General features: G+C 35.8%; 2 protein-coding genes across 6 annotated transcripts in view; one reads left to right on the forward strand and one right to left on the reverse strand.

Annotated features, from left to right (window-relative positions):
- Nucleotides 1-23,864, forward strand: PDLIM3 (PDZ and LIM domain 3). 3 transcript variants are annotated; one of them, XM_074822716.1, is made up of 8 exons: nt 1-220; nt 5,865-6,016; nt 7,690-7,774; nt 12,534-12,601; nt 15,796-16,059; nt 18,706-18,833; nt 20,987-21,098; nt 21,865-23,864. In XM_074822716.1, the coding sequence occupies exons 1-8, from the start codon at nt 128-130 to the stop codon at nt 22,052-22,054; spliced, it is 1,092 nt and encodes a 363-aa protein (XP_074678817.1). In that variant the 5' UTR covers nt 1-127; the 3' UTR covers nt 22,055-23,864. The 3 variants fall into 3 exon arrangements, with proteins under 3 accessions (XP_074678817.1, XP_074678818.1, XP_074678820.1); XM_074822717.1 differs by lacking the exons at nt 12,534-12,601; nt 15,796-16,059 and adding an exon at nt 11,899-12,086; XM_074822719.1 differs by lacking the exon at nt 15,796-16,059.
- A 955-nt stretch (nt 23,865-24,819) lies between these two features.
- CFAP96 (cilia and flagella associated protein 96) overlaps nt 24,820-25,562 on the reverse strand; it is a 31,021-nt gene continuing 30,278 nt past the window's right edge. For all 3 annotated transcript variants that reach the window (XM_074822725.1, XM_074822720.1, XM_074822726.1), the window contains one exon: nt 24,820-24,943. In XM_074822725.1, coding sequence (XP_074678826.1) covers nt 24,889-24,943 — 55 coding nt within the window. In that variant the 3' untranslated portion in view covers nt 24,820-24,888. The remainder of the gene's footprint in view (nt 24,944-25,562) is intronic.

Consider the following 25,562-nt stretch of genomic DNA (forward strand, 5'->3'; position numbering starts at 1 on the left):
AAGAGGTATATAAGGTCGGCTGCCCTGTTCAGCAGGTGCTCTACTGACAGCACCCTTCCTCCTACAGCTTGGCTCCACACGCAGACCTAAGGAACAAAGAACAATAACCAACAAAAAACTATCCACAATGCCACAAAACATTATTCTCCAAGGACCAGCACCCTGGGGATTCAGGCTCTCAGGAGGAATAGATTTTAATCAACCCTTAATCATAACCAGGGTATGTATTCTTTCCATTTTTTTTTCTATTTATTAGTTGTTGCAGATTTTTGCCTGTTAATTTTCTGGAGTTCAGAGATGCAGACAAAGCTGTGAGTAGATTATCAAGTAGCTGCTAGTTCTGAGGAGAGACAGCTGAATGCTAACAGTTTGTACAAAGTTTTGTGAGACATATTTCTGGGATTGCTTTATTGGTCTAAGAGACTTTAACTGCATTTCTACTTTTATGCCTCAAAGACTTAATTCAAGTGGTTTGGTGGCATGATTTCCCCAGGCATTCAGATGAGAAAATTAGTTTTGAGCCTACTAAAGACAAGACCCCACTTTTATCATTTTCACAACTAGCCTCCATGATCACTGGGGAGAAGACAGCTTGGCAGCAGCTCCTCATGTCTGGAAGTTTGTGCTTTGCAAACTCCTTGCCAACTTTACAAGATTAATCTGACTCATTTAATTAAATCAAGTTCTGATTATTGCCAGCAAACGCAACAGCACCTGTTTTTACATATGCAAAGGTTTTCACTTTCATCGGTGTTAAATCAGTGAATTATTATAAAGTTAGCCAGTCCAGAATATGAAGGAGATGGGGGTTTTCTGCCATATTTAGAAACACACAATTTACTTTACCTCCTTAAAGGGCAAGAATCCAAGCCTTAATTTTTTCATGGATTTTGAGCTATTAATTACAATTCATTTAAGAAAACAGTTACTTGATGAATGGAGCATATAAAAGACTGTCAGCTGCCCTGAATCTACAGGCAGATCTAATCAAAAGACATGATATGTATTTTGATAACTGGTATATTTTGAAAATTGTATTCAATGCACATCAGACTAGAATTAGTTCTCCCTATATTTTTACTGCTTTTCAGAACCTCAGACACACCAAGTGTGTGTTCCATGAACCTTCAAATCACCAATGCTTTTTTTTTTTAAAGCCCTGCACTATGACTCAATATATACACTATGCGTGGCATTAAATAAACATCGAGAGCCTTGAAGGATGGATACCATTGGTGATGCCTTGCAGTAAATACGCTTCTAGACAAGAGTCAGTAAAAAGCTGAAGGACCAACCTTCCACATATTGTACTAGTAAAAAATAATCACTTATTCCCAATTTATCTAAGCATAAAAGATTTTACTTATTTTAAACAGAAGTAAACCAGAATGCTATTATTTGACTGTGTGTAGCTTCATAACAAATACTCACAGGACACAGCAAAGCCTTTGGAGAAACAGGAGATAAAAACATTGGATAAAAAAGAAAAATATCTCTGTATGTTTGGGGGCCTTCATTGCCTTTTATGGGCCTCCAAAAGAAAAATAGTTTCCATTATCTCTAATGAAAAATATTTTAGCAGTGTCTGGTTTGTATTTTCTTTGTGTTTAGATTAAGTGCAATGAAGTTTAAAACTGTAATAACAAAGCATGTTACTATAAATGTAACTTTCTAAAGAATAAATTATTTTGTGATCAACTCATACCTACCAAATGCTTCAAAAGACATAAGCCATTGATTTCTAGCATATTACAGAAATACTCAAAATCACATTTCAAGTAAAACTACGAAATAACATATATATATATAGGGAAAAATTATATGTTTAAGTTTGCTTAGCTCAAATTCAAGAATATTAATGGTAGATTTAATATTTTTGTTGCTGCAGCATACATTTAGAAGAGTCCCTAAATAAGTATTCATGCAGTACCCCTTAAGAAGTAGTAAATATTTCACAAGATCCATATGCCTTGCTCTTTGGGGCCTAGGTGTTCCTTTTGTAAAAGGTATCACCGGCAGCCCATTCACATTTGGTTTAACAGACAAGAAAAAAAAATATTAGCCATTAAAACAATAAAAATATTTTTAAACACACTTTGAATAAAACAATTGGACAGGTGTTAAGTTTGGTTGGCTATAGTCCTTGTTCAACAAGAGAAAGCCTTTACCAGGACTTGTCAAGACAGACAGACAACATAAGAGCTCATCATCCACCTGTCTAAAGAACAGATGTCATCTCAAAAACCCATCTGCGATTTGTTCTGTTGTTTTGACTGTTTCAAGCAAATGCAAAAACCACAGATCATGATCACTGGGAGAGTGGGAAGAACAGGAGGGGACTAAAAATAGACATTCAGATTCTATTAGGGTCAGAAACAATGAATTAACTAGAAATAATGAAAACATTTCTTGAAATCCTTGGAACTTTACATAGATGCAAAGAAATTACATCCATGAAACTAATCAAAACCCTAGTCTTAATGAAACTCAATAATTTCAGTTTATTCTGACTAGAAGATAGTATTTTGTGTTAAGTATTTAGAGGAATGCTATCCTAGAATTTAAGTCATATTGAATAAAGCATTACGGGAACAATTGAAACTGTAGAGGTTGGAGGGAACGGCAAAATTTCCAGATTTAAATTCTATTTTAATATAAACCTTTACAGATCACAATGCAAGTATTTATATTAACTCGGTTTTATATTTAGCAACTCTGTCTGCAGACATTCATACTTCTGTAAGAAAACCCAGAGCCTGAAATATTTATGAAGGTGTGCCATGATAAGCTTCACAAGTCTATTAATAGATACAAAGAGGTTTTCTTCAAAGTTTCACAGAAGACATTAGTTATCTAGCCTCTGATATCATATGAATGCTCAATACATATCCTTGTATTTATCCAAATGTGAGATACCTAGGACACAGGAGCAACAGGTGTGCTATAGAGACATGTCCTGAATAGCAAGGCAAAAATTTTCCAAAAGCACCAGTAGAATCTACCTCATGAAGACAGCGTGAGCAAGCAACAAACACCACAGTCATAATACGATCCTAAGTATTCATAACACACATTTAATGCATCACTAATAAGCTCCTTAAGAAACAGTACCACATTATTGAGGTACCCACAATATCGATATTATACCCATGACATGGTGTAATCTTGCAACACACAACCTGGTCCCTTTCTATAAAATGTAAGCTGCAGTACTTTTGTCTGCCCCCCTTCCCCATAAGAAACAGTTAAGTTTTCCTCCCTGAAATATTGAGAAAAGAGAAGAGCTGGCAGCTGGCCATATTCATCCTACCCCATCCTCGCAGCAGATCTCTTTTCATCAAACCCAGCAAGAGCACATGAGGAAAAGGATTATACGTGGGCAGGTAGTTCTGCACCCCAGAAGGCCTGTGCAAGTAGAGCTCAGCACCCCCACCAAGGTGTTAAGGCCCAACAGACACATCCCAGAAGGCTGGCAATAATTGATTCAGCTAAGGAATAGCAAGTACAGACTCCTGGCCCTTTCCCTCCTTGCTCCCACATAACAATGGTAACCCCATTCAAGTGGTATCACTGCAGCTGGTGACAATATGCTAAGAAAACCAAGGGATTGTGCATTATTACCAGCAACACAGAGTGTGTTAGGTCCTACTAGCAACACAGCTGCAAGGGAAGGTACCATGCTAGGCAGATATGCTACTTTATAAGGCAGGATCATGATCTCAGTACATCGCTGCAGTATACCACAGATACAGCAGATGATTTGTTGTGACACACAAAAAGCATAATCCACCAAGTAACCTATATAAGGATTATTTAAACAGGCTCTTGAGAAGGAACCAAGAATGGCGCTTTTTTCCTGTTTTGGTTATTAGAGCATTAACAGTCACACTCGAACAGTAGGAATTCTGCTGCAGTTTGTCATTTCATGCATGTCCACAACATGGAGTCAGTAGCCATTCCAGGCTAAAGGAAGAAGCATGATCACACCTGTACCCTGTCCTATTACAATAATGTAAGTGGTCTCAGTGTAGTTCATTTACACTTACAGCTGTTGAAGTCTGAGAAACAGTTTTGGAGATTTCAGACTTAGAATTTATGAGCAACTTTCTCAATTCATACTCAGATTATTCAGGCACCTTAACACCTTGTTAAACACACAATACATGAGCCTACACTTTTGGAGGGCAAGGGGTTTAAAGCCTCCAGCTGGCCACAAGTACCCATTTGGAAAGTTTGCCTGACTTCATAATAGCACATGCATTGCAGTTTGTTATAGCAAAATCAAAAATAAGTTTACATGCTGAAATGCAGGAAAAAAAAGCCCACAAAACAAACTCTAAGTTCTTTGAGCATTCAGACCCACCTAACAGAGATGGACACCTGGAAAGTGTGTGGAAAATTTGGCTAATTTTTGCCATTGTTTCAATACTAACACAGCGCAACACATATCAAAAAGAGTATTTCTGTTTGGCTTTTATGCTGACAGTGCTGTTACCTTCAGAGGTAACAAGTCTGCCAGGTTCACTGTAACTGGGGTTCAGAACATACTGGAGGTATACTGGGCAGCTTACTCTCTTCCTCTGCTGGGAAACACCAAAACTGAAAAACATCTCCATAGCATGTTTTCCAGTCCTCCATAACACTTAATTACCTTTAATAATAGAGATAGCTCTTGGTTTGGCTGTAGCAGAAGCCATGGTGAGAAAAAAATCTCTCCAATAGCTTTTTTTTACTTCATACTTGGCACGGATCAGAGAACTGCTCTTGTAAGTAAGACTATATTGATGTTTTTGTCCTTCACATTGGGATTTATTTACTTCAGATAAGCAGCGTTAGTCTAGATGAATCAACCTGTCCCCTTTGTTCTGCTGTTCCAAAAGACCTGAATCCCAGAAGTTTATGTGCTACATCCATCAATTTCATGTTGCTGTCTTGATTATCAAAGGTCACCTAAAATGGCAATACACACCTAAGGGACCTAAATCTCACTTAGTGACCAAAGACCTGTTCAAATGGTATGGTGGTATGAGAAGTCATCTGTTTGCAAATAAAGGCCTGCAATTCTAGAACAAGCTAGGGAAAAAAAAGCAAGCATAGAAAGATGAACTTAGGGCTATTTCTATGAACATCACTGACAGTGGTACGTTTCCATGAGGTATGAATTGCACCACAGAGATCACCTTGAAGGATCAGGGCCACTATTATTCAAATTCAATGGGACTTAAAGCTAAGCACCTTAAGGAGTTCAGGGTCTGGATTGGACATGAATAAAGAGAAAAATGTCATTTCAGGATTATTAGCATATTTCTGATTACTTAGCAATACAGCATGAGAGGCCAGGCTAGCAGAAAACACACTAACTGTTGTGTTTGTCCTTAAATGTGGTAAGACCACAAGTGGCATTCTATATTATACAGTCAATGGCACATCATCCACATGAACATTAAGTATCACAATTTCTTAACAGTTCTATTTTTCTGATATTGCCTGGAGTTGTAAGGGAAAAACTTAACTGTTTTTTTTTCAAGCAAACCACACAATGGCAGTTGAGATATAAGATTCAAAGACAAGTTACAGTAACTACAGAAATCAGAATGGAAACTCTTTAATGCAGAATTGTGAAGATAATTTCCATCTAATTTGATGCTATGATGAATAAAGCATTTATATGGTGATCTGACAATAGAACTACAGAGGGTCTGGCAGAATTAAGTACTCACTTTTTTTTTTTGTAAACAATCACATAGTTGTTTACAGGCCCACTCCCCAACCCAACAGGAAATACGGAAGCATGGTGAAGTTTATTCTCTCTATCAGTTTTCAGGTATGCATGGTGCTTAAGCAGTTAAATTTTCATTTTTCAGATTACACCTGGAAGTAAGGCTTCAGCTGCCAACCTGTGCCCTGGTGATGTTATTATAGCTATTGATGGTCTAAGCACAGAGAACATGACACATAATGATGCCCAGGAGAGAGTTAAAGCAGCTACACATCAGCTTTCTTTGAAAATAGAGAGGTACGTGTACATGTCTGCTTGCTTCTGAAAGAAGAAACTACCCAATCAACTGATTACACAGTACAACTATTATATAGTGTAACTATTTTCAATAGTTTTAAGAATTTCACAAAACCTTTAAAATTACAAGCACCCAGACTTATCTCACCAACTCCAGATCAGGCAAGACTCCCCAGAACATGTCTTCACGGACACAAGAATAACAGCCTCCCTCAGGCTACCCACCACATTTATTGAGATGTGAACCATACAATCTACTGCCTCAGCTGACTCCACAAGTCCTATGTTTGCTGTTAGTAAACAAACAGTTTTCATATTTTTGGGAAATAATAAAACTCTCAGCTAGCTATCACTTGTTCAGTTATCTCTCTGCTCTAACGCTCCCTCAACCACAGGTGCTTATCATTGCCTCCTGCTCCCAATCACAGACAAAGCTGCTAATATATCCTCCTAGTGAAAGAAAGCAACATCGTGTCAGATTTTCCTAAGGGGTGACAAAAAAGGCAGGTTACAGTCAACCTCTTTGGTCACAATGTATTAAGCCAAATACAGGATTCTCAAAGCAAAACAAACCAAAACTTAAAAACCTTCTTTTACCTAAACTGCAGGAGTCCAGAAACATTTTGTGCTCATTTTCCTCAACTAAAGCAAGCAAAAAAACCAATCTGCATCTTCACATCTCCTAACTGAGTTTGCTCAGCCTTTAATCAGGATCACCTAGCGCACTCTCTCAGCTGTCTCCAAGAATCAGAGCTCTGATTGATCCAAGGCCCTCAAGGAGGCATAGCACTTTATTACAGCTGACCACAATATTTCTTTCTAAACACAGAAGGTGGGGGGTTTTTTTAAAGGAGCATTGTCTACTTACTAGAGCACACACCACAGTTAATTCCAGGTTCTGTTACAGATTGATATATGCCATTTAGCAACTAGGAAGCAATTTTCAAAATATGATAAGTGTAACTGTGCCTATGAAATATGTGCATATTTTTAAAACGTTAAATATTTGTATTTAGATAACAAACAGTACTAGATTAATATTTAACACTAATATTACACTATTTTAAAATTAGCTCCCAATTTTTACTCTGTCAATGAAAACAGAATTGTAACAGATATTTGCATATTTGCATGCCTAATGACTGAAAGAATCATCTCTGCAACTTCTATTTACAATTGCACATATACTTTGCATACCTAGATTGCACTTCTCTGACATTGAAAAGCAGGCTTTGCATGGATATTGTGGTCATAAAAAGAGAAATTGATGTTGTTCTGGTTTAGGATTATTACTAATATTTTCACTTAATTGTGCAAAATATTCTGAGGACCCAACATGCATTCTATCAACCATTAAAAAAACAACACTGTGAAAAAGTTTAGTCAGCTCAGGTCAGAAGGGCACTAATTTCCATTTCCCTTTGCATTTAGTAACTACTAACAAATTATTTCCCATGGTTCATGGTATACATAATTTTTATAAAAGTAAATACACTTTTTATATAGTTTACATATAGTACATATTATATAATGTTGAAGTATTTTTCCATAAAAACATTAAAAAAACATAGAACAAACAAAAGCAAATTTTCAAGCTGCGTTATATTTTACATGGACACATACAACTCTGCAAGAATTCAAGTTACTTAAATTCAGCCTTTCTTTCTTTCTAGGGCAGGAACTAAATTATGGTCCCCACAAGTTTCAGAAGATGGCAAAGCACATCCCTTCAAGATAAATTTAGAAGCTGAACCACAGGTATGAATTGTTAAAAGTTACCTAACCATTTTCATGCACCTTTTTACACTCTAAATGATCTCCCTTGTGGTCATTAAAATTCTTTGAATAGCACTTCATCCATTATCTGCCAGTTTAAGCTGGACATCACAATTATGATATCTATCAACATCATTTTATCTGAATGGATGTTTTTGATTATTCAGCTATAACTGAAACAAAACACTAACAAGTTACTACACATCCTCCTTTTTCTTTAAAACTGTAGATATCACCACCGTTTTATTATGGAAAGAAAGTATCTCCATTCTGATATGGTTTAAACTGCTTTAACTCTTTTAGAGGTTCTTCATAATATGAGGAGGTTCTTCAATCAGGAATAAATGTCAAGTAACAAGCAATGCACTCATCACATCACAAAAGTCATTTTGATGTAACAGTCAGAGAGATCCATTAATGCTGGATCTCTTTACTTCCATACATTTTTACAGTACAGCACAGAACTGAAAGTTACAAATCTGTACAAAACCCATGCACTGATCAATAAGCAAACCATTCACTAATTCTGACCAGCAAAGTCTTGATCCTTGTATACCAAAGTAAATCCAATCAATTGAAATCCTCCTCTGTCTTCAAACTCACACCCAGTCCTTTGTGCAAAGCTATGAGCCAAAGCTTCGGTATTGTTAATAGTTAATCAGCTAGCTACTATCTACAATTAGTGCTTTATTCCTTTATCATTCCTCTTTAACCTACATGAACATTTGCTGTTCTCTCAAGACAGGGGAGGTAAAAGCATTCTGTTGATCCTGGAAGGCCAGGATCAAAGCAAGTATGTCAAAGTATTTATTCTGTGCTATCCTAGAAAAAATGTAAATGTAGATTCCATTTCAATAAACCCTACACAATAAATACTTCCACCAATTCTGTTTTCATGGAGACACTCCCAAACACGAATATGGCGTTTCAGTGTTCCAGTTCTCTCTCTTCTTTCCAATCTAGAAACTTACATTAAGTGATACAGCAAAATTCATCAGAAATAACATAGCCTCTTCAGTGGTAGGAGATAGTATAGTGAAGAAACAAAACTATTTTAAATGCATATTTTTGTGGAATAGCTAGCATACACATAAAATAAATGGCAATGGAACAAATTCACTAAAAAAGCTGTAGAGAAAACCATGTAGGCATGTATGACGGGAGTAATCCCTTTGCATGAAAGTTACATTCCTAAAAAGGATAGTTACTTAAAAATAAATCACAAGATTTCACTAAGTGCTATTTGGCAGACTATTGAAAAGCAGTGTCCTTTGGGCAATCAGGAAAACTGTTTCTCCTAGATTAAATAGTCAGCCTCTTCGTTTTAGTATATCTCTCTCTTTCCTTCCTAGGAAAATCAAGAGTACCAAGTATATTTAATAAATAGTAGGCCCCAGAAAGTAGCAATGCTTGTAAACTAATATGCTTAAACCATTCTAGGGATGATTTACATTTTAGATTAAATTCTTCCATCCAAGAACATCACTCTGATCCCCCTACGGAAAAAATATAGCCTTTTTTTCTACAAGTGCTGAAATTTTAAATTAAATTTTACTGCATATTTAGTCACAACACAGGAGACCCACCACTAGTGAAAACAGTACAACATCAAAGTTTCTTTAACCTCATGAATTTTTGGCCATGAAAGACATTATACATTCCTGGGAGATATAAATATACTATACACATAGATAAGCATAAAAATCTAAAAAAGCCCCAGCCCGCTCTTCTAAAAAGTAAGTTTATAGTCTATTACCACTTCTAATCAAGTTTTGAAACAATATAATTGTGCTAGTCTAGTTTTGAGGACCTACCCCCTCTTTCACAACAGCATTCAGAGATAATTTCAGTCACATACCTCCACAATGTAAACATCTGTGTACTGTCATAGCAATTATCCCCAAGGAATGCTATCATATGGTCTGTGTTGGATGCATTTCTGCAGACTTTAGGGGCTACATTCTTTCTATTCCTGATACCTATACCAGTGCAAAATGTAGTTAGCCCTGCAAAAAAGACATCAGTCAGCTAGAAAAAAAATAAGAAATTAAATACTGTAATTCTTGTATATTTCTCTGTAATTCTTGTATATTCCTGATTAGGAATTTCAACAATCTCCAGTTCTCATTTAGCTTTTGAACTAAAAGAGGACTTTTCACAGATTCAATGAGATCAAATAAACACAAGAGCTGGACTATTTTTACTGCTGTATGTTCTGCCACTGACATTTTATATGAATAGATGAGTTAAAAAGAAAACAGAATTTAACTAACTGCAAATACTTGTTTCACAACTGTTACATTGTAAAGATGCTATTATGGTGCCATGTGTCTTCTGTGATGTCTATTTGTCAACAAGAAATAAAAAAGGGGATGAAATTACAATGTTCACAGTTGTTTTTGTTTGTTTTGTATCATACATGGATTTAAATCTATTTTAAATACTTTGACATTAATATCTTTCATTAAGTAGACATGAACCTCATGATCCTAAACACTAGATTATTTCCATTTACTAATACATTTTGTTAACTGCAACCCAGTTCTATTAGACAGAAACAAGGAATTGCAAGTAAAATCTTTGTGCTCATTTATCTGATTGCTGCTTTCAGTAGCCTCTTACAGTGCGATGCTGCTAAACATTTTCATTTAATAAAACTGCTTTTTACTGTTTGCATTTTCTGGTTGCACATTCTATATATCCATGACTTTTCTTTAGGTCTGTTCCTAAATATATTTCTGAATCTGTTGTTTTAAAATAAAACAAAGGGCCAATTCACATTCAGGTTTTCATAATTTTTATAAATTATTCACTGAAACTTTGAACAGAGACTTGATGCTGTCTGAGAAAGGAAATAATGCTCTGAGGAATGAATAAAAATCTACAGATGTCAAAAATGTGTCCATGCTTATTTAATTTGCTCTTATTATCTTGATTTATTCTGTGGATTTGAGTATTCAAATATCTGTTTTGGTGTTTGGTAATAGATTGTATTTTTTCTAAGCGGAAATTTTTCTAGCATTCTTAAAGACTAAGGTAATCTAAAAAAGGCATTTCTGCATCAAAAAAACACTTTGTTTAGAGTTTTATTTAGCAGAACTAGGAGACTAGTTTGTACAGCTTGCAAGACATAAGTGAAAGACCGCAATTACACCTGAATCATTTTAAAGCTGGAGATATTGGGTGTGTCACCATTAAAAATATGAGATAGCAAATACCAAACAGTGTAAACTGTACACAGTGATTAAGCCAAAAGCTCCCGTACCTTAGATACAAGCTTCAACAGTTTGAAATAAATCTCATACAGCGGTATCAGAACTTAGACTGTCTATAAGGTGGGATAGCAACATAAATACAGATATGGTCTATGGTACTGTAGGTGTATTTCTAGTACACCAATCACACTCAAAAACAAAGCCAAGCCAGAGAACTGGCAAAGATCTATGAAAATTTCCAAATTACCCATTTCTGGGTTTTACTTATTTATGATGATTTCACATTATCTTTCAATTATACAGCATCACAATTTTTGACGCACAGGTATGCTTCAAAGTATGGAAAAGTTCAGAAGAATGTCCTCAATCTGATGTACGTTCAAGACTATTTCAGTTAAAGTGAGCGTTAAAAATTTTGTGTTTTCTAGGCAAGACATTTACAATAAAATCTTCATACTTTAGGAGTCACTCCATCAGTATATGACAAAAATGGAGAAGGCAGATATTATCACTTAAGCAAAGCAATTAAGCTAACTATACATGAAATATTTCTAAAAGAAGAACGTAAACTGTTCAAAATCCAGAGAACAATACAACAGATCACTATAATATTCATCTCTCTCATTTCTTCTTAAAGTTGTACACTATTCACAAACATGGAATGCCTTCTGCTTGCCCTGAGGCAGGAAAATAATAGTCTCTGAATGTGTATGGCTTAAGTAGCATATAGAAAGTTCATGGAAAAATATAGTATGCTTGCACCAGTTAAAAAATAACAGTCGCAAAAGTAAAAAATGCAGTGATTAACAATACTGATGTTGTCAGTTTTACTCATTACTAGCTTTGGTGTGCATTGTAGCTTTGTGTATTTTGTCTGCCTATCATGTACAGGAATTCAAGCCTATTGGTACAGCTCACAACAGAAGGGCCCAGCCTTTTGTTGCAGCAGCAAATATTGATGACAAAAGACAGGTAGTGAGCTCCTCCTATAATTCTCCAATTGGGCTGTATTCATCTGGCAATATTCAAGACGCGCTTCATGGACAACTGAGGGGTCTCATTCCTAACTCATCGCAAAAGTGAGTACTGGTATTTACTTATAATACATGATCATTTGTGGTATATCACTATCTGTTCTGTTTTCAATTAAAAAGTCCAGCTCTTGCTGTTTTTTCTGATAATCAGGAGTTTATTGATTATCCAAAAAAAAAAAATGGTGATAAGTGAAGCAATTTTTTTCAACATAGAAAACTATCCATTCAGCTCTGTAGTAGCAACGCTGCAGGTAGCTAAAATATGCCCTCTATGTTGGGCTGCAACACTACCTACCATCCTTCTCTCTTATAACTGCACTTTACTCTGAATGTTTCTGAACACTAAAGTGATCGTATTTTGAGTACCAGGAATGTACAACCTAAACACAGTTACTTCATGGTTAGAATTTTAAAACTTTGTTAGCTACTTTTTAGCTAGAAATAAGTATTTGTAGACCAAAGAAAGTTATTTTAACCCTTTTTTCTTTACAGGATATGAACTACTTTGAACACAAGCATAATATTCGGCCCAAACCTTTCATAGTCTCAGGCCGAAGCAGGTTATAAACTCTGAGTGCTGTGCTGAATTTGGATGCATGGTGTTATTTTTTTAATGGATACTCACGATTCATATTAATAAAGCATACTGATGCATTTGAAATTTACTTATAGTAGCATATAGCTTAACACTGAAATAAAAATTAAAAAAAAATAAAAAATGAAATGGTTGACTTGCAGAGATCAGGCTTGAAATTCAAATTTCTATTTCCAAAAGAAAGCAGGTCCACACTCCCATCTCAGTTATAAGAGTCTGAAGCAACTGTATTCATGAACCTGATTCAGTTTACAGCATAGCACCAGGTATTGTATACTTACAAATCTATGGCACTCTGAAAGTCTTCTGTCCAAATGCAAATACATGTAATTTGCTAACTTGCTAAATTAACGATAGCTAGTTTTATAAGTTACATCTAGGCCATTCAGAGATTTTAAGTTTGTTTTTCAGCAGACCTCTATTCAGAAGGCAAGCTAATGCAGAGCTAAAATAGAACTATGTGATGCCACAGACATGTAAAGCTCTAAAATGCAGAAAAGCTTATATATTTACATCCACCATTTTAGTGTAATATTCCTCTATCACAACTGGGGATGAAATGCCTCACTTACTGTTATTTACATTATTAAATACATAGGGGAAAAAAATGCAAACTCTGTGGCTAAAAATGCAAGGAAGCTCAAAAGCACCTGAATGATGCAATACATTGTGACGCTACCCTTATCTTTTCTAGCAGTAGCAGTTTTTACCAGTCGACTTACTTGGTGTTCTGAAAGTTTAAAATGCCTGCATTTCAATTATACTAATTTAAGTCTGACAAACTAGACCAGAACAGGATGGTAATTGATTCCTGTGTACAAAGGACATTCTCATATGGATTATCAGTTTTGTGAGATGCGTTAAATTTTTCAACTACCTGAATGATAAAGAGGAGACTGTAGAAGATGGATAGAGTCCCATCCTTCTGTGAACAAGAACTACCAATGTAGAACACCACCACAGTGGAGGAAAGGTGTCTGATGCTGATCCAGGATAAAAGAGAAAACAGTCCTTAGCAGACATGCATGGCCTTTAACTGTGGGCAGCACTTACATACAGCACCTACACTAACCTTTGGACCACCAGGTACCATTTACAGGTACCTAATCGTATTCACGGAGATTCAAATGAGTATATCAAGAGCCTAATCTCCTAATTCAGAAACCTCTATTACACAGTATTTTTCATTAAAATATTGAAGTAAATGGCCATTTTTCAGCATGTCAGATGGGGAAAAAACCTGCAAAAATTAACCTGACAGTGACACAACAAGTTTCAGAACTTTAGTTGGGCAAGGTCTGTCAGGTGTTCTAGCACTAGAGAAATCTGTATTTACAAACTGCAGAATCTCTGACGCAGGGTGTTACATCTACAAAACTGTGATTGTCACACTGTTTGTCTGCTACTTTGTCATCAGTTTGGCTCAATATACATCCTCTGTTAAACACATCAAAAACCAAACCACCACCTTGACTGTAAATACCCCTTTGGGACAGACAGCTGACACTATATAGGACTTTTACTAGAAGAGGAGCGGATTCCGAACTGTGGGTTTGAGCTACCAGATTGGACATTAGCCACACTTTTGGACTTTACTCTGGCAAAACTAACTGGAAATTATATTAAATATATAATTATATTTTATTTACACTTAGAATTTATTCTGCTTTAACATTACTTTGGCTGTTCATAGAAAAGCTGTGCTTTTTCTAGCCTTTTCCTGCTACTTTCCATTTACTAACACTATCAGAACTGACAAAACTAATTCTACTGTAGGATCTAAAGGTGGTCTTGATTATTCCAGAAGAAAAGACTGTAAATTTATAAGTTGTCCCTGTGTGAATTTTTTGGCTGGTTCCTGCTAGGCAATGATGCAGAACTGTACTTTTGCCTTAAGGCTTGATTACTGTTTCTGGAATTTGATATGTCTTTGATGGTAGAATATATATTTCCCTTTACATTTTTGAGAAAGTGGTCCTACACAAATTCCACTCTGAATCAAAGGGAGAATTCTGAGTCATCTTCTCCACCCAAAATTAGCTACTGGGCAGAGCACTGTACTATCAAATTGAGTATCCTCCCAGGTTTACATAGAAACATTCAGTTTAGAAGGAACTAACCACAACCCTGATATGCAGGTTGAAGGAAACATATTAAGTAATTATCATCTCATAGCTCCAAATATCACATCAATGGTAACCAATGACTGTGGAAAACCTGGGTTATGTGCTGTTACACAGCAACTGCAAAGAAATATCCCATAACAAAGAAAGCCTCTGAGGGACTATGGAGAAAAGACTGAAGTCAAACTGGTGTCCAGTAACTTTACTTCAGTAATGTCAAGCAACATGAATATTTCTAAAAAACTGTACATCTTTTTGCTTATATAAAAATTATATGTAAAATCTAAAACAGCAGTAAAATTCTCTGTATACATATCCATTGTTCTTGTGAAGGACCACTTTATGTTCTACTGGAAACACTGTAATTTAGAAATGCAAAAGTATGCCTGGCTGGTTTAGTATCTTTTCTTCTTTAAAATGTTCAACAGATATTTAAAAAAATATATATATTGTTAAACTAATTTTAAAAGATTAATAAATATCTTACTGTAGAATTTAAGAAAATCCAGGAAATGTCACATTCATTATTTTACACTACTTTATAGTAGTCTCTTCAACTGTGGACTGAGATGGTTGTGAGGTACAGGACTGGAATGATGTGCAGTTGTTTATTCTGTCACTGACATGGACAACTCACATAACCTTTGTATGTTAGCCTTTTGTAGACATTAAGAATTACTCACAGACAATTTTAGGGAGGCTTAAATAATCCTCAATAAAATCTAGTATTAAAAATGTAAAGTAATATTATGTTCTAAATTATTCAATCCATCAAAGAAATTTTACTATCTTTAAATGCATGCCAGAATGTTAAAGACTGCTTTATAACTGGCATTGATATTTTCTACAGGAAAATACTTTTCAATGAATGCACATACTTTTGCTTTTCTCTACTTTCTATACTTTTGCTTTTCTGTATCTGTTCTATTTATGCTTTTCAGCCCTGTTAACATCACCGTATTCCTGTACTTTTGTCTTTATTCTCTATAATCCAATATGCATTGCACACTCTTCTGTAATCTGGCTATTAACACAGCGGATGCAGCACTCCTTCGGGGATTGACTGTGGCAGTGGACGTAGTACCCCCTCTTCAATTAGCACGGTTAGCTCTATCTGCCCTACCGAGCTGAAAGCAGTGTCTAAGATGGCCCCTAACATTCCCTTGGAAATGGAGCTTCCTGGTGTCAAGATTGTACACGCTCAATTTAACACACCTATGCAGTTGTACTCAGATGACAATATCATGGAAACACTGCAAGGACAAGTTTCTACAGCTCTGGGGGAAACACCCGTAATAAGGTAATTAGAGCAGTATCTTTAATATTTATGAATATACAAATTGAGAGTATACCAAAAATCATGAGCTTTATTAATATCACAGTTTCTATGAAAATGGTTAAAAGTCATTTAATGCCATTCAATATTTTCATTAAAATATTAGTAATTTATTATTTTAACCCAAAGTATTAAAGGAGTCCTTCAGAACTTACAAATAAATATTTCATAGGAAATAATCTTCTATTTGTAGATAATAAATAAAAACTGATGATGCTACCTGGACTATTAGCTGACTGACCACTCCAAATCAAGATTATAATTCCCTCCAAAATTCAGAACTATTTATTACCATAATTATTTAATAACCATTTAATAACTTATTCTTACTAATAATTTATAAATTATAAAATGTTATTAATACTATTATTAACTCAAATTTATTTCAACTGTTGAAATTCAGGTTATGAAGCTCAGGAAATCTTGTAGATGTTCATAATGTTCTAGATATTTAACTCCAATTCAGGACAACTCATTCAGTATGACTAGCTCTTCCAAAAGGAGCCAGATGAGATGTGACTTTGTAGGCCTACAAATCCATCTCTGACTTATGAATTTTATCCATTGCAATGACTAAAATTCAGGTAGGAATCTTATGTATCTGGATAACAATGATGATTATACAATTAGAAGTTTTAAAGCATTTTTTCCAAGGGACAGTTTGTCATTCACATTGCTTTACCTTTTGCATAATATTCACTTGTTTTTCTGTTTTACAACAGTACTTAATTAATAATATGTATGGTGTAAACTAAAGCTAATTACTAATATTTTAAATAAGTAATAATCACTGGCACCAATGAGCCTTCTTCAGCACCTTGCAGACTTGGGCTGTTACTAACCATAAAAATCACATTTATATAGAAGTATTAAGTTCACCCTATCTGATGAAACCAAAACCATAGTTCATTAAGTATTTGCAGAGTGATGTTACTCTACTGCATGAATATTTATCCTTAATCACAACAATTGGAGACTAATAAAAGAAAAATTTGCTTTTTGTTTATTCTGAAATCATGGATTAAACCCAGAGTAATCAGATTTCACAAATGCCTGTGGCATTCCCAGTTTGAGAACTGACTCTCTACACAGGTTTGAAATGTCTCTTTTGTTGTGGGATTGGTTTTCACTATGTATGCATTTAGAAACATTATCTCACACCTTTCTGTCTGGTTTTTTTGCCTTCTGTATATAATTGTATTATCACTTGTTTGATGTTTAGAAATATTTTAGTAAAAAGGAGAGAATCAAGGGTTTAATTAGCCATTGGTGAGAATTGTAAAAACTCAGCTCCTTCTATTCATTAAAAAGCTTGTGACAAGAGAAGAAAGTGGTAGTTTCTTCACCAGCTTAAAGATGGCTCAGAGAAATCTGAAGATGCAAACAATTAACATAAGCAAGAGGAGTCACTGCGCAACTGCTGCTGCTCTCACTCTGCCATTTGACAGCTTAGATGCTACCATGGGGAAAAAAAAACAAAACCAAACCAAAAACAAACCATATGAAGCAAAACCCAGTCTAATTCCTTGTGGAATTAGTTGCTTATTTCCAGTGGAAATTTACCTAAGGTTTAACAGACAGTAGGAGGCCAGTTGTAACAGGAAATATGAACTGGACATTTATGTATATATCAGTGAGATAACAGACTTTATCAAAGTAAATTTGAACCTTTCTAATTAGTCCCAGTAGTGGTTTCAAAAGTACAGATGCCACACATTCAGCCTAATTCCTTGCCAGTGCATATAGTCATCTACTCTTCCTCTCAACTACTTAGGATGTTAGTTATCACGATCAATTTAAAACATTCAGCACAGAAATATTCTCAGCAAAATCTTCAGCTCACGTGTCATTGGAAATTCAATCATCAACTGTTGTTTGGACAATAATTTACTTTACATTTTTATCATAAAATTGGCGTTACGGAAAGTAAACCGTATCTCATTCTAATTAAATTAAGAAATGGAATTTCCATTCATTAGTATTCACTTTACAATGCTTCTTACCATGCAATACCTACTTCACTCTTTTTTGTCCTCTCCTTAAGTTAGATAAGTAACAATTATCTTAGCCAAATAATCACTATACTAACCAATGATTGAGCCAACCTAGAAAAGGAAGAACACCTTCACATCACGATACTCTCCCAAAAGATTTGTTTGCTTAGTTTTTGGCTGATCTTATGTACAGATGTGAGCTGTGATTTTAACAACATTCTTCAGGCCAGCTGCTGTGAAAACAGAACTTCTGGATACCATACCAAAGAACACCTGGTAAGATAGCAGTTGATTACAGGAATGCAACTGCTTTGAGGTTAAACACAGGTACTGGCCTATTTCCAAATGCCATTAGAGACAGAACACTAATTATGGAAATACTTTCATGAGTTTGCAGATTTATTTTTGTAACGATTACACCGATTATTTTTTTCAGCACTTTTTAGATCAAGAAGAGGCTCTATAAAGCAATGCTACCTGGAAGAAAAACTCTTTCAGTAGTTGTAGAAACACACTGTCTTTATGTTTGTTTCCTGTATCATATTCTATGCCTGGTAGAGCTATTGTTTTGAAGTTTGTTAAACTGCTTTATCTGCTCTTCTCCCCTGTGATACAGTGACCCACCTCCCAATGCAGTGCCTCAGTCTGACGTGTACAAGATGCTGCATGCCAACCAGGAGGAGCCCAGTCAACCTCGCCAGTCTGGCTCCTTTAAGGTGCTCCAGAATTTAGTCTCCGAGGAAGGTGGTTAATAATATTCTACCTGTTCAAAGCATTTTTAAATGTTTGTGGGAAGGGGGAATCTGAGAAGAAAATATGATATATCAGAACTATAAGAATTTCTGAAAGCCCAAGTCATTCTAAATCTTATAGATAGCACACCAGCCTCCTAACATTTTCCCCCTTGCTTTTATACCTAGCAATCTCCTGTTTGCATAAAATGGGGATGTTAATCACATTTTTCAGAATCTCTCCTCAGATTTTAAGATTGTTAATGTACAAAGTTGGCTTAACTGAATGATAAAAAGTTTTATGCAAGAGAACTTTTGGGACAAGCTGCACAAACTCATGACACCAAGAAAGAAAACACTCTCTTCCGCATCCAGGAAAACAGAAATGTAAACCAATTTCTAAAATAAGTTTCACCCAACCCCTCTTCATTCTAAATAAAAATTAAAGAGGACAGTATAATTTACAGTCATACTTCCTTCAAATGAAGAAGTTCTGAAAATAACATTATAAAGGATGCAAGTTTGTTATATTTACAGTATGTGTAAAGAATAAAATACAACAAAAATTAACCCAAAGGTAAATATTAAAAAATTTTAATTTTTATCTCTCAATATTTACCAGAGAAGGGATAAATACATCTGACTGTCAATATATATCATTGTGGGATTTTTCTTGGCATTTTCCTATATTTTTCTGTAATTCTCTATTCATATCATGTTATGAATCTTTCTGAATTTGTCATATGGTTAGTTATATAAATAAGAAGCTTTCTAACAATAGGTCTTGACTATGTTATGTTGCTTTGTTAAAGTCAACTCCGCTCTCTCCTGCTTTACCCAAGATCTAATATCAGAGAATTAAATGATGTCTATGAGACAGAGAGCACTATATATATAATCACTTTTGTACTTGCTTTTTGGCTACAACTACACAATATTTTTCCCGATTTCAAAAAGGTAGAATCTGGCCCACTAAACTTGTATAGAGAAACTTTATTGTTTGTTGATGTGAGGGAAAGCCTGTAAATACATCCAGAAGTGTATTTACAGGAAAAGTATGGATGGATGGACGGTCCCAAAGAGTGGTGGTCAATGGGGTTAAATCCAGCTGGAGGCTGGTCACAAGTGGTGTTCCTCAGGGCTCGCTGTTGGGACCATTTCTGTTCAACATCTTTATTGATGATCTTGATAAGGACATAGAGTGTATCATCAGTAAATTCGCAGATGACACCAAGTTAAGTGGGAGTGTTGATCTGCATGAAGATAGGGAGGCTCTACAGAGAGACTTGGATAGATTGGATCGGTGAGCCAACGTTAACGGGATGAGCTTCAACAAGGCCAAGGCCAGGTCCTGCACTTGGGCCACAACAACCCCATGCATCGCTACAGGCTTGGGGAGGTGTGGCTGGAGAGCTGTCTGGAAGAGAAGGATCTGGGGGTTCTAATTGACAAGCAGCTGAACATGAGCCAGCAGTGTGCCCAGGTGGCCATGAAAGCCAACGGCATCCTGGCTTGTGTTAGAAATAGTGTGACCAGCAGAAGTAGGGAGGTGATAGTCCCCCTGTACTCTGCACTGGTGAGGCCACACCTTGAGTATTGTGTCCAGTTTTGGGCACCTCAATACGAGAGAGATATCGAGGTGCTGGAGCGAGTGCAGAGGAGGGCAACAAAGCTGGTGAAGGGCCTGGAGAACAAATCCTGTGAGGAGCAATTGAAGGAGCTGGGACTGTTTAGTTTGAGGAGGAGAAGGCTGAGGGGAGACCTCACCACTCTCTACAACTACCTGGAAGGACATTGTAGAGAGGTTGGTGCTGGTCTCTTCTCACAGGTAATTAGTGACAGAACAAGAGGGAATGGCTTTAAACTGCAACAGGGGAGGTTTAGACTGGACATTAGGAAAAAATTTTTCACAGAAAGAGTGGTCAGACAGTGGAATAGGCTGCCCAGGGAGGTGGTGGAGTCACCATCCCTGGATGTGTTTAAGGGTCGTTTGGATGAGATGTTGGGGGATATGGTGTAGGGGAGAACTTTGTCGAGTAGGGCTGATGGTTGGACTCGATGATCCCAAGGGTCTTTTCCAACCTGAATGATTCTGTGATTTTGTATTTAACTGCATCAGATGCTTTTATATTACCCTGTACATAACAGGATTGTTTTGATTCTCAGATGGACGCCCCATGGGTACAAGAAGTGTGAAAGCACCTGTAACAAAGATACCTACTGCCGTGCCTGGTGTCCAGAAAGTGCCACTGTGTGACAAGTGTGGGAATGGGATTATGTAAGTTGTTTCTTCTTGGTTTTAAAAATCTCTAGTTCAAGCACATGTCCTCAAACACCACTGCAGACTACAGGAATGCTTTCCAAATGATGGTCTTGGTTTCCATCTGCACTAGTAGAGAAATGCTTCTAGAGAACAAAGATGTAAAAATATATTGTTCTAAACCCCGTCAAGGCTTTCATTAAGATTTCTTAGGACCATCTGCAAGTCAATCATTAACACATACATAATGAAACCAGCAGTTACCTGTGCTGCATTGTCTCAGGCTGTGAATTCTCAAGTTTCTTGGTAGTTTAAAGCACCCTTCTCCCAACCCAGTGGGAGTATCCAGAAAGCTCTCTGGGCCTGTTTTAAAACTACAAGATTTCTATGTGAATGACATCACTAACTTCAGCAAAGAACACAGATAATGATAAGCTCGGAGCACACAGTCACTGAGGAAAACAAATGGGGTTTTTAAACTCATTTTGTCACCATTTTGATAGGTTAGACTGTACTTTCTGTGTTGTAAGCAAACTAACATGTTTCTTCAAACTCTACTTTTCCAATGAACTGTTGAACTATGTGATCGACTCTACGACATTTTATGCTACTTAGTCAAACACAGCTTCCAACCTTAAGTTATATAAAGTAGCTGGCAAACAAATCAGATTAACAACCTGAAAGCCTTACGATCTAGAATTTGTTTTGTGTCATATTGTAGTATCTTCTCACTTTAAATTCATATGAATTAATCGGGTTTTTCTTTTCATTTTTTTCCCTATAGAGGAACAGTGGTGAAGGCACGTGATAAATACCGGCACCCAGAATGTTTTGTGTGCTCTGACTGCAATCTCAACCTGAAACAAAAAGGCTACTTCTTTGTGGAGGGCCAACTATACTGTGAAGCTCATGCACGAGCTCGCATGAGGCCACCAGAGGGATATGAAGCAGTTACCGTTTACCCAAAATGTTAGTCTTACATTAACACACAAATATATGCATGCACACAAAAAGCCATTAACAGCTTAGAACTGCAGTACAAGTGTCAGGACTTCTGCCTGATCCCAAAGTAGCAGCTTTTAAACCTTTTCTTGTGGGATTCTGGGAGGTGGAAGTCCCTATTAGCCAGCAGTAGCATATTATACCAGTAAAATTCTGCTAAAATATTATCTTTGAAGATGCCAACATAACTCAATGAAGTATTAACTAAAACAGCTGTACTGGAATAAAAAAAGTGAAACAGCCAAGGTATTACATGATTACTACAGCATATACATAAGTGCTGTAATCAAGACATTATTTTTAACATAAATTAAGTATCTATGCAAACACCAAAGCCATCAAAGTGATACAGGCTGGGCCCTAACAAATGGAGAAACTTGACGGATCATTAGAAAAGCAGCTATTTTACATGGATAGTACAAAATAAGCAGTTGTTCATGTCTGCTTCTACCATCTATTATTCAACTACCATTAATGTATGCCAAAACTAGATTTTGCTTATTTTGCTTTGAATTTGGGGTTACATTGACTTAATTTTCTGAGGCAGCAATGTGATAAGGGATAAATTTCAATTCATACAATAAAATGGCTAGTGTAATAAAGACTTTAGTAAGAAGTAAAACAGAAGTTCTACATTGTTTTAGTGATTTGCAGTGACATCAGCTTTCACATCACTTAGCAGAAAATTGTTCTGAGGCATGCACACATATACATTGTTTTTTGGGGGGAAAAAAAAAAAACAAAACCAAAAAAAACCCCAACCAACCACACTCTAATAGGAACTCACTGCAAATTTAGAATGAAAGTAAATTTAAAAACCTTTCTGCAGAAAATGGTACTGGTTTTTGCATCACCATCTTTCAATTTCCATAACAGAAACAATAGGGAAATATCATCATAATGTCTTTATTGGTGGTAAATTAAAACTTGGACAACTTTAAAAATAAATGTTAATTAAAATAAGCAAAGGAAAGATCTTTTATAAAAAGCCTGGTGAAATCCTAAGGAAAGAAAAAAAAAAAAAAAAAAGGCTGAAAGAATAAAGTTTTAAAACAATTTCTGAAACTTTTTAAGAGCTACATTGCTTTCAGGTAGGTGCCAGCTACATATATACACCTGACTGACAAACTGAACCTTAGCATTTTCGAAAAATATCAGCACAAATCACAAATGATTTATTGGGGTATTTTGAATCCACTTTAAAGTAGAAAAATCTACAAAATTTTATATCAAGTTTAAAAGACTAGTAGGAATTAACAACTCAGTAGCAAAGTATCTTATATACTTCCCCATTCTACAATATAAGAAGCTTAAAATGTAAGAATATGGAATCAAAGTAAGAAGCTGTACATACTTTAAATTTATTTTAAAAATTCAGATGCATCCCAAAGCTTGAAATACAATGTCCACATATTCAAAGACTTTTCAAAATGTCTTGAAGTATTATTTCAGAATTTAAATGTTTTAAAAATGTGTGTGTCACTGCATTTATAATTTATGTATGCATATCAAAAGCAGACATAAAAAAAGTGTTGCACCCTTTTAAAGGTTAGTTCCTGAATTATTTTTGGGCACAAAATGTAATTCTGCTCCTCGTGGAGGCTATCTGTAGCATTTGTAATTTTCCACTGATAAAGCCCATAAAATCCTTTTGAAAATGAGAGTGCACATAATGTCTATTTTTACAAACCTAAAATGTCATCTGTGTTTTAAAATATTTGCTTAATGTTCATTTATTTGTGGGGTAACTGAAGGTAAAAATAAATCTACTACATATGATAATGATTTTGTATTTCTTTTCAACTGGTATGAAAAACGAGAAAGTGTGAGTGTCAAGTGACTTGACAATAATAGAAGTTTGGCATTTTCAGCCTGACAGAGGAGCATGCTTTGGATTTATCAAACTACTGGCAAGAACAAAACACAATTTTTGTATTAGGCCTTTTGAGTACTTTTTGAGTACTTTTAGTTAAGCAAAATTAGCTTTCTAAAACTAAATGAGATCATGTGCTTTCAAAGCTGAAGACCCAAAACTGCTCTCTCTTTAACAGGCCAAACTTACCAATTGTAAATGTGGGGAAACTCTCGGAAATGTAGTTACAAGAAGTGTTAGGTTAAAAGAAAGTCATAGAACATGACCTGATGCCAAAACTCTGGGGAAAATTCAGTGGTATTGCATCATCACATGAGACGTTTTGAGACGTTTGAGGTTGGACATGATTTTGATAGAATTAGAAGGTAGGCCTATCTAATTGCAAGTACCGACCTATGTGAAAACATTTACACCAATATAACATAAAGGAAACAAGGATTTTCAGTTAATGCAGATTCTAAAATCCTTGATCCTGATAGAGGAGAAAAATAGGAAATCTCATCCTACAGTCACTTTAGTCTTGGGGAATTGAATATAGAGATTTAAATGTGAGAGAAAGGTATAGAAATTCTCTCTATCGCATGCTCAAGGCTGAATTCTTTGTGTCAGTAGGGTGTCAGTGGTCCCTGGCACAAATCCTTTGCAAAGTGTCCAGCTAAAGAACTATCCACTTTATCTCTGGCTTAAGAATGGCATAGCCAGTAAATCACAATAGCTTAATGTTACTATGCCTCTCAGCTGTGACCAGACTTTTATATATATATATTATAAGCTGAAGAGAGTCATGGCATTTATTTTTAGATGGAGAGAACGATAGGAAGTGTGACTTCACATGCTTGTTATCTTGAGTCTTCAGATGTTGATCAACAGGTGTGAAAAGGTTTCCTCAGCTGTGCTACTGCTGCACAAACAGCAGGGCTGTTCTGGGAGATGTTAAAAAACTTTGATGAAACTGTAATTCTCCAAATGAGTAAGCCAAGAATTGCATCTGAAAATACACAGATTAATTTATATGGTGCTTTTGTATCAGTTGTTCCAAGACAAATGCTTTAGGTCTTTCAGGTAATGCTGAAGTGTTGCCAACAATTTGAAATCTAAAAAGTTCTCTAAAGCAGTTCAAAGAAACTACGTTGTTTCCATCAACTCAATAACTTTTTTCAGTTTTCCAACCATATTTCATCACTTCAAAAATTAGACTCACTTTTGTCCAGATCAGAAATATGCCATTGAAAGTAAACCCACCACCACTCCTACTTCCTTCATTTTGTTCTACATCACACAACAGCTTCCGAGTGCACAAAGTGGTTTCCTTTACAATGAAATTCAACTAGAAGATGATCTCTGGGAGCACTGCTAATGCACACCAACCACTAATGGGAATTCAGTCCATTAAATCAAACAAGAGCTAAATAGCCCCTCCCTGAATCACATATTAGGTAGATGCCAGGTCCTCAATACCGACTGATCGGCTCCTACTGCACCATGCTGCCTGCTAACGCACACGTAGCTTGAAGCATTTCTTGCAACTTTCATAGAGAAAAAGTTTCTTAACAGAAATTAAATGATAGACTGTTTAAAACTAGAGATATATCTAGTCTCAGAATTTG

This window comes from Strix aluco, chromosome 4 (assembly GCF_031877795.1).
Source record: "Strix aluco isolate bStrAlu1 chromosome 4, bStrAlu1.hap1, whole genome shotgun sequence".
Classification (NCBI taxonomy): domain Eukaryota; kingdom Metazoa; phylum Chordata; class Aves; order Strigiformes; family Strigidae; genus Strix; species Strix aluco.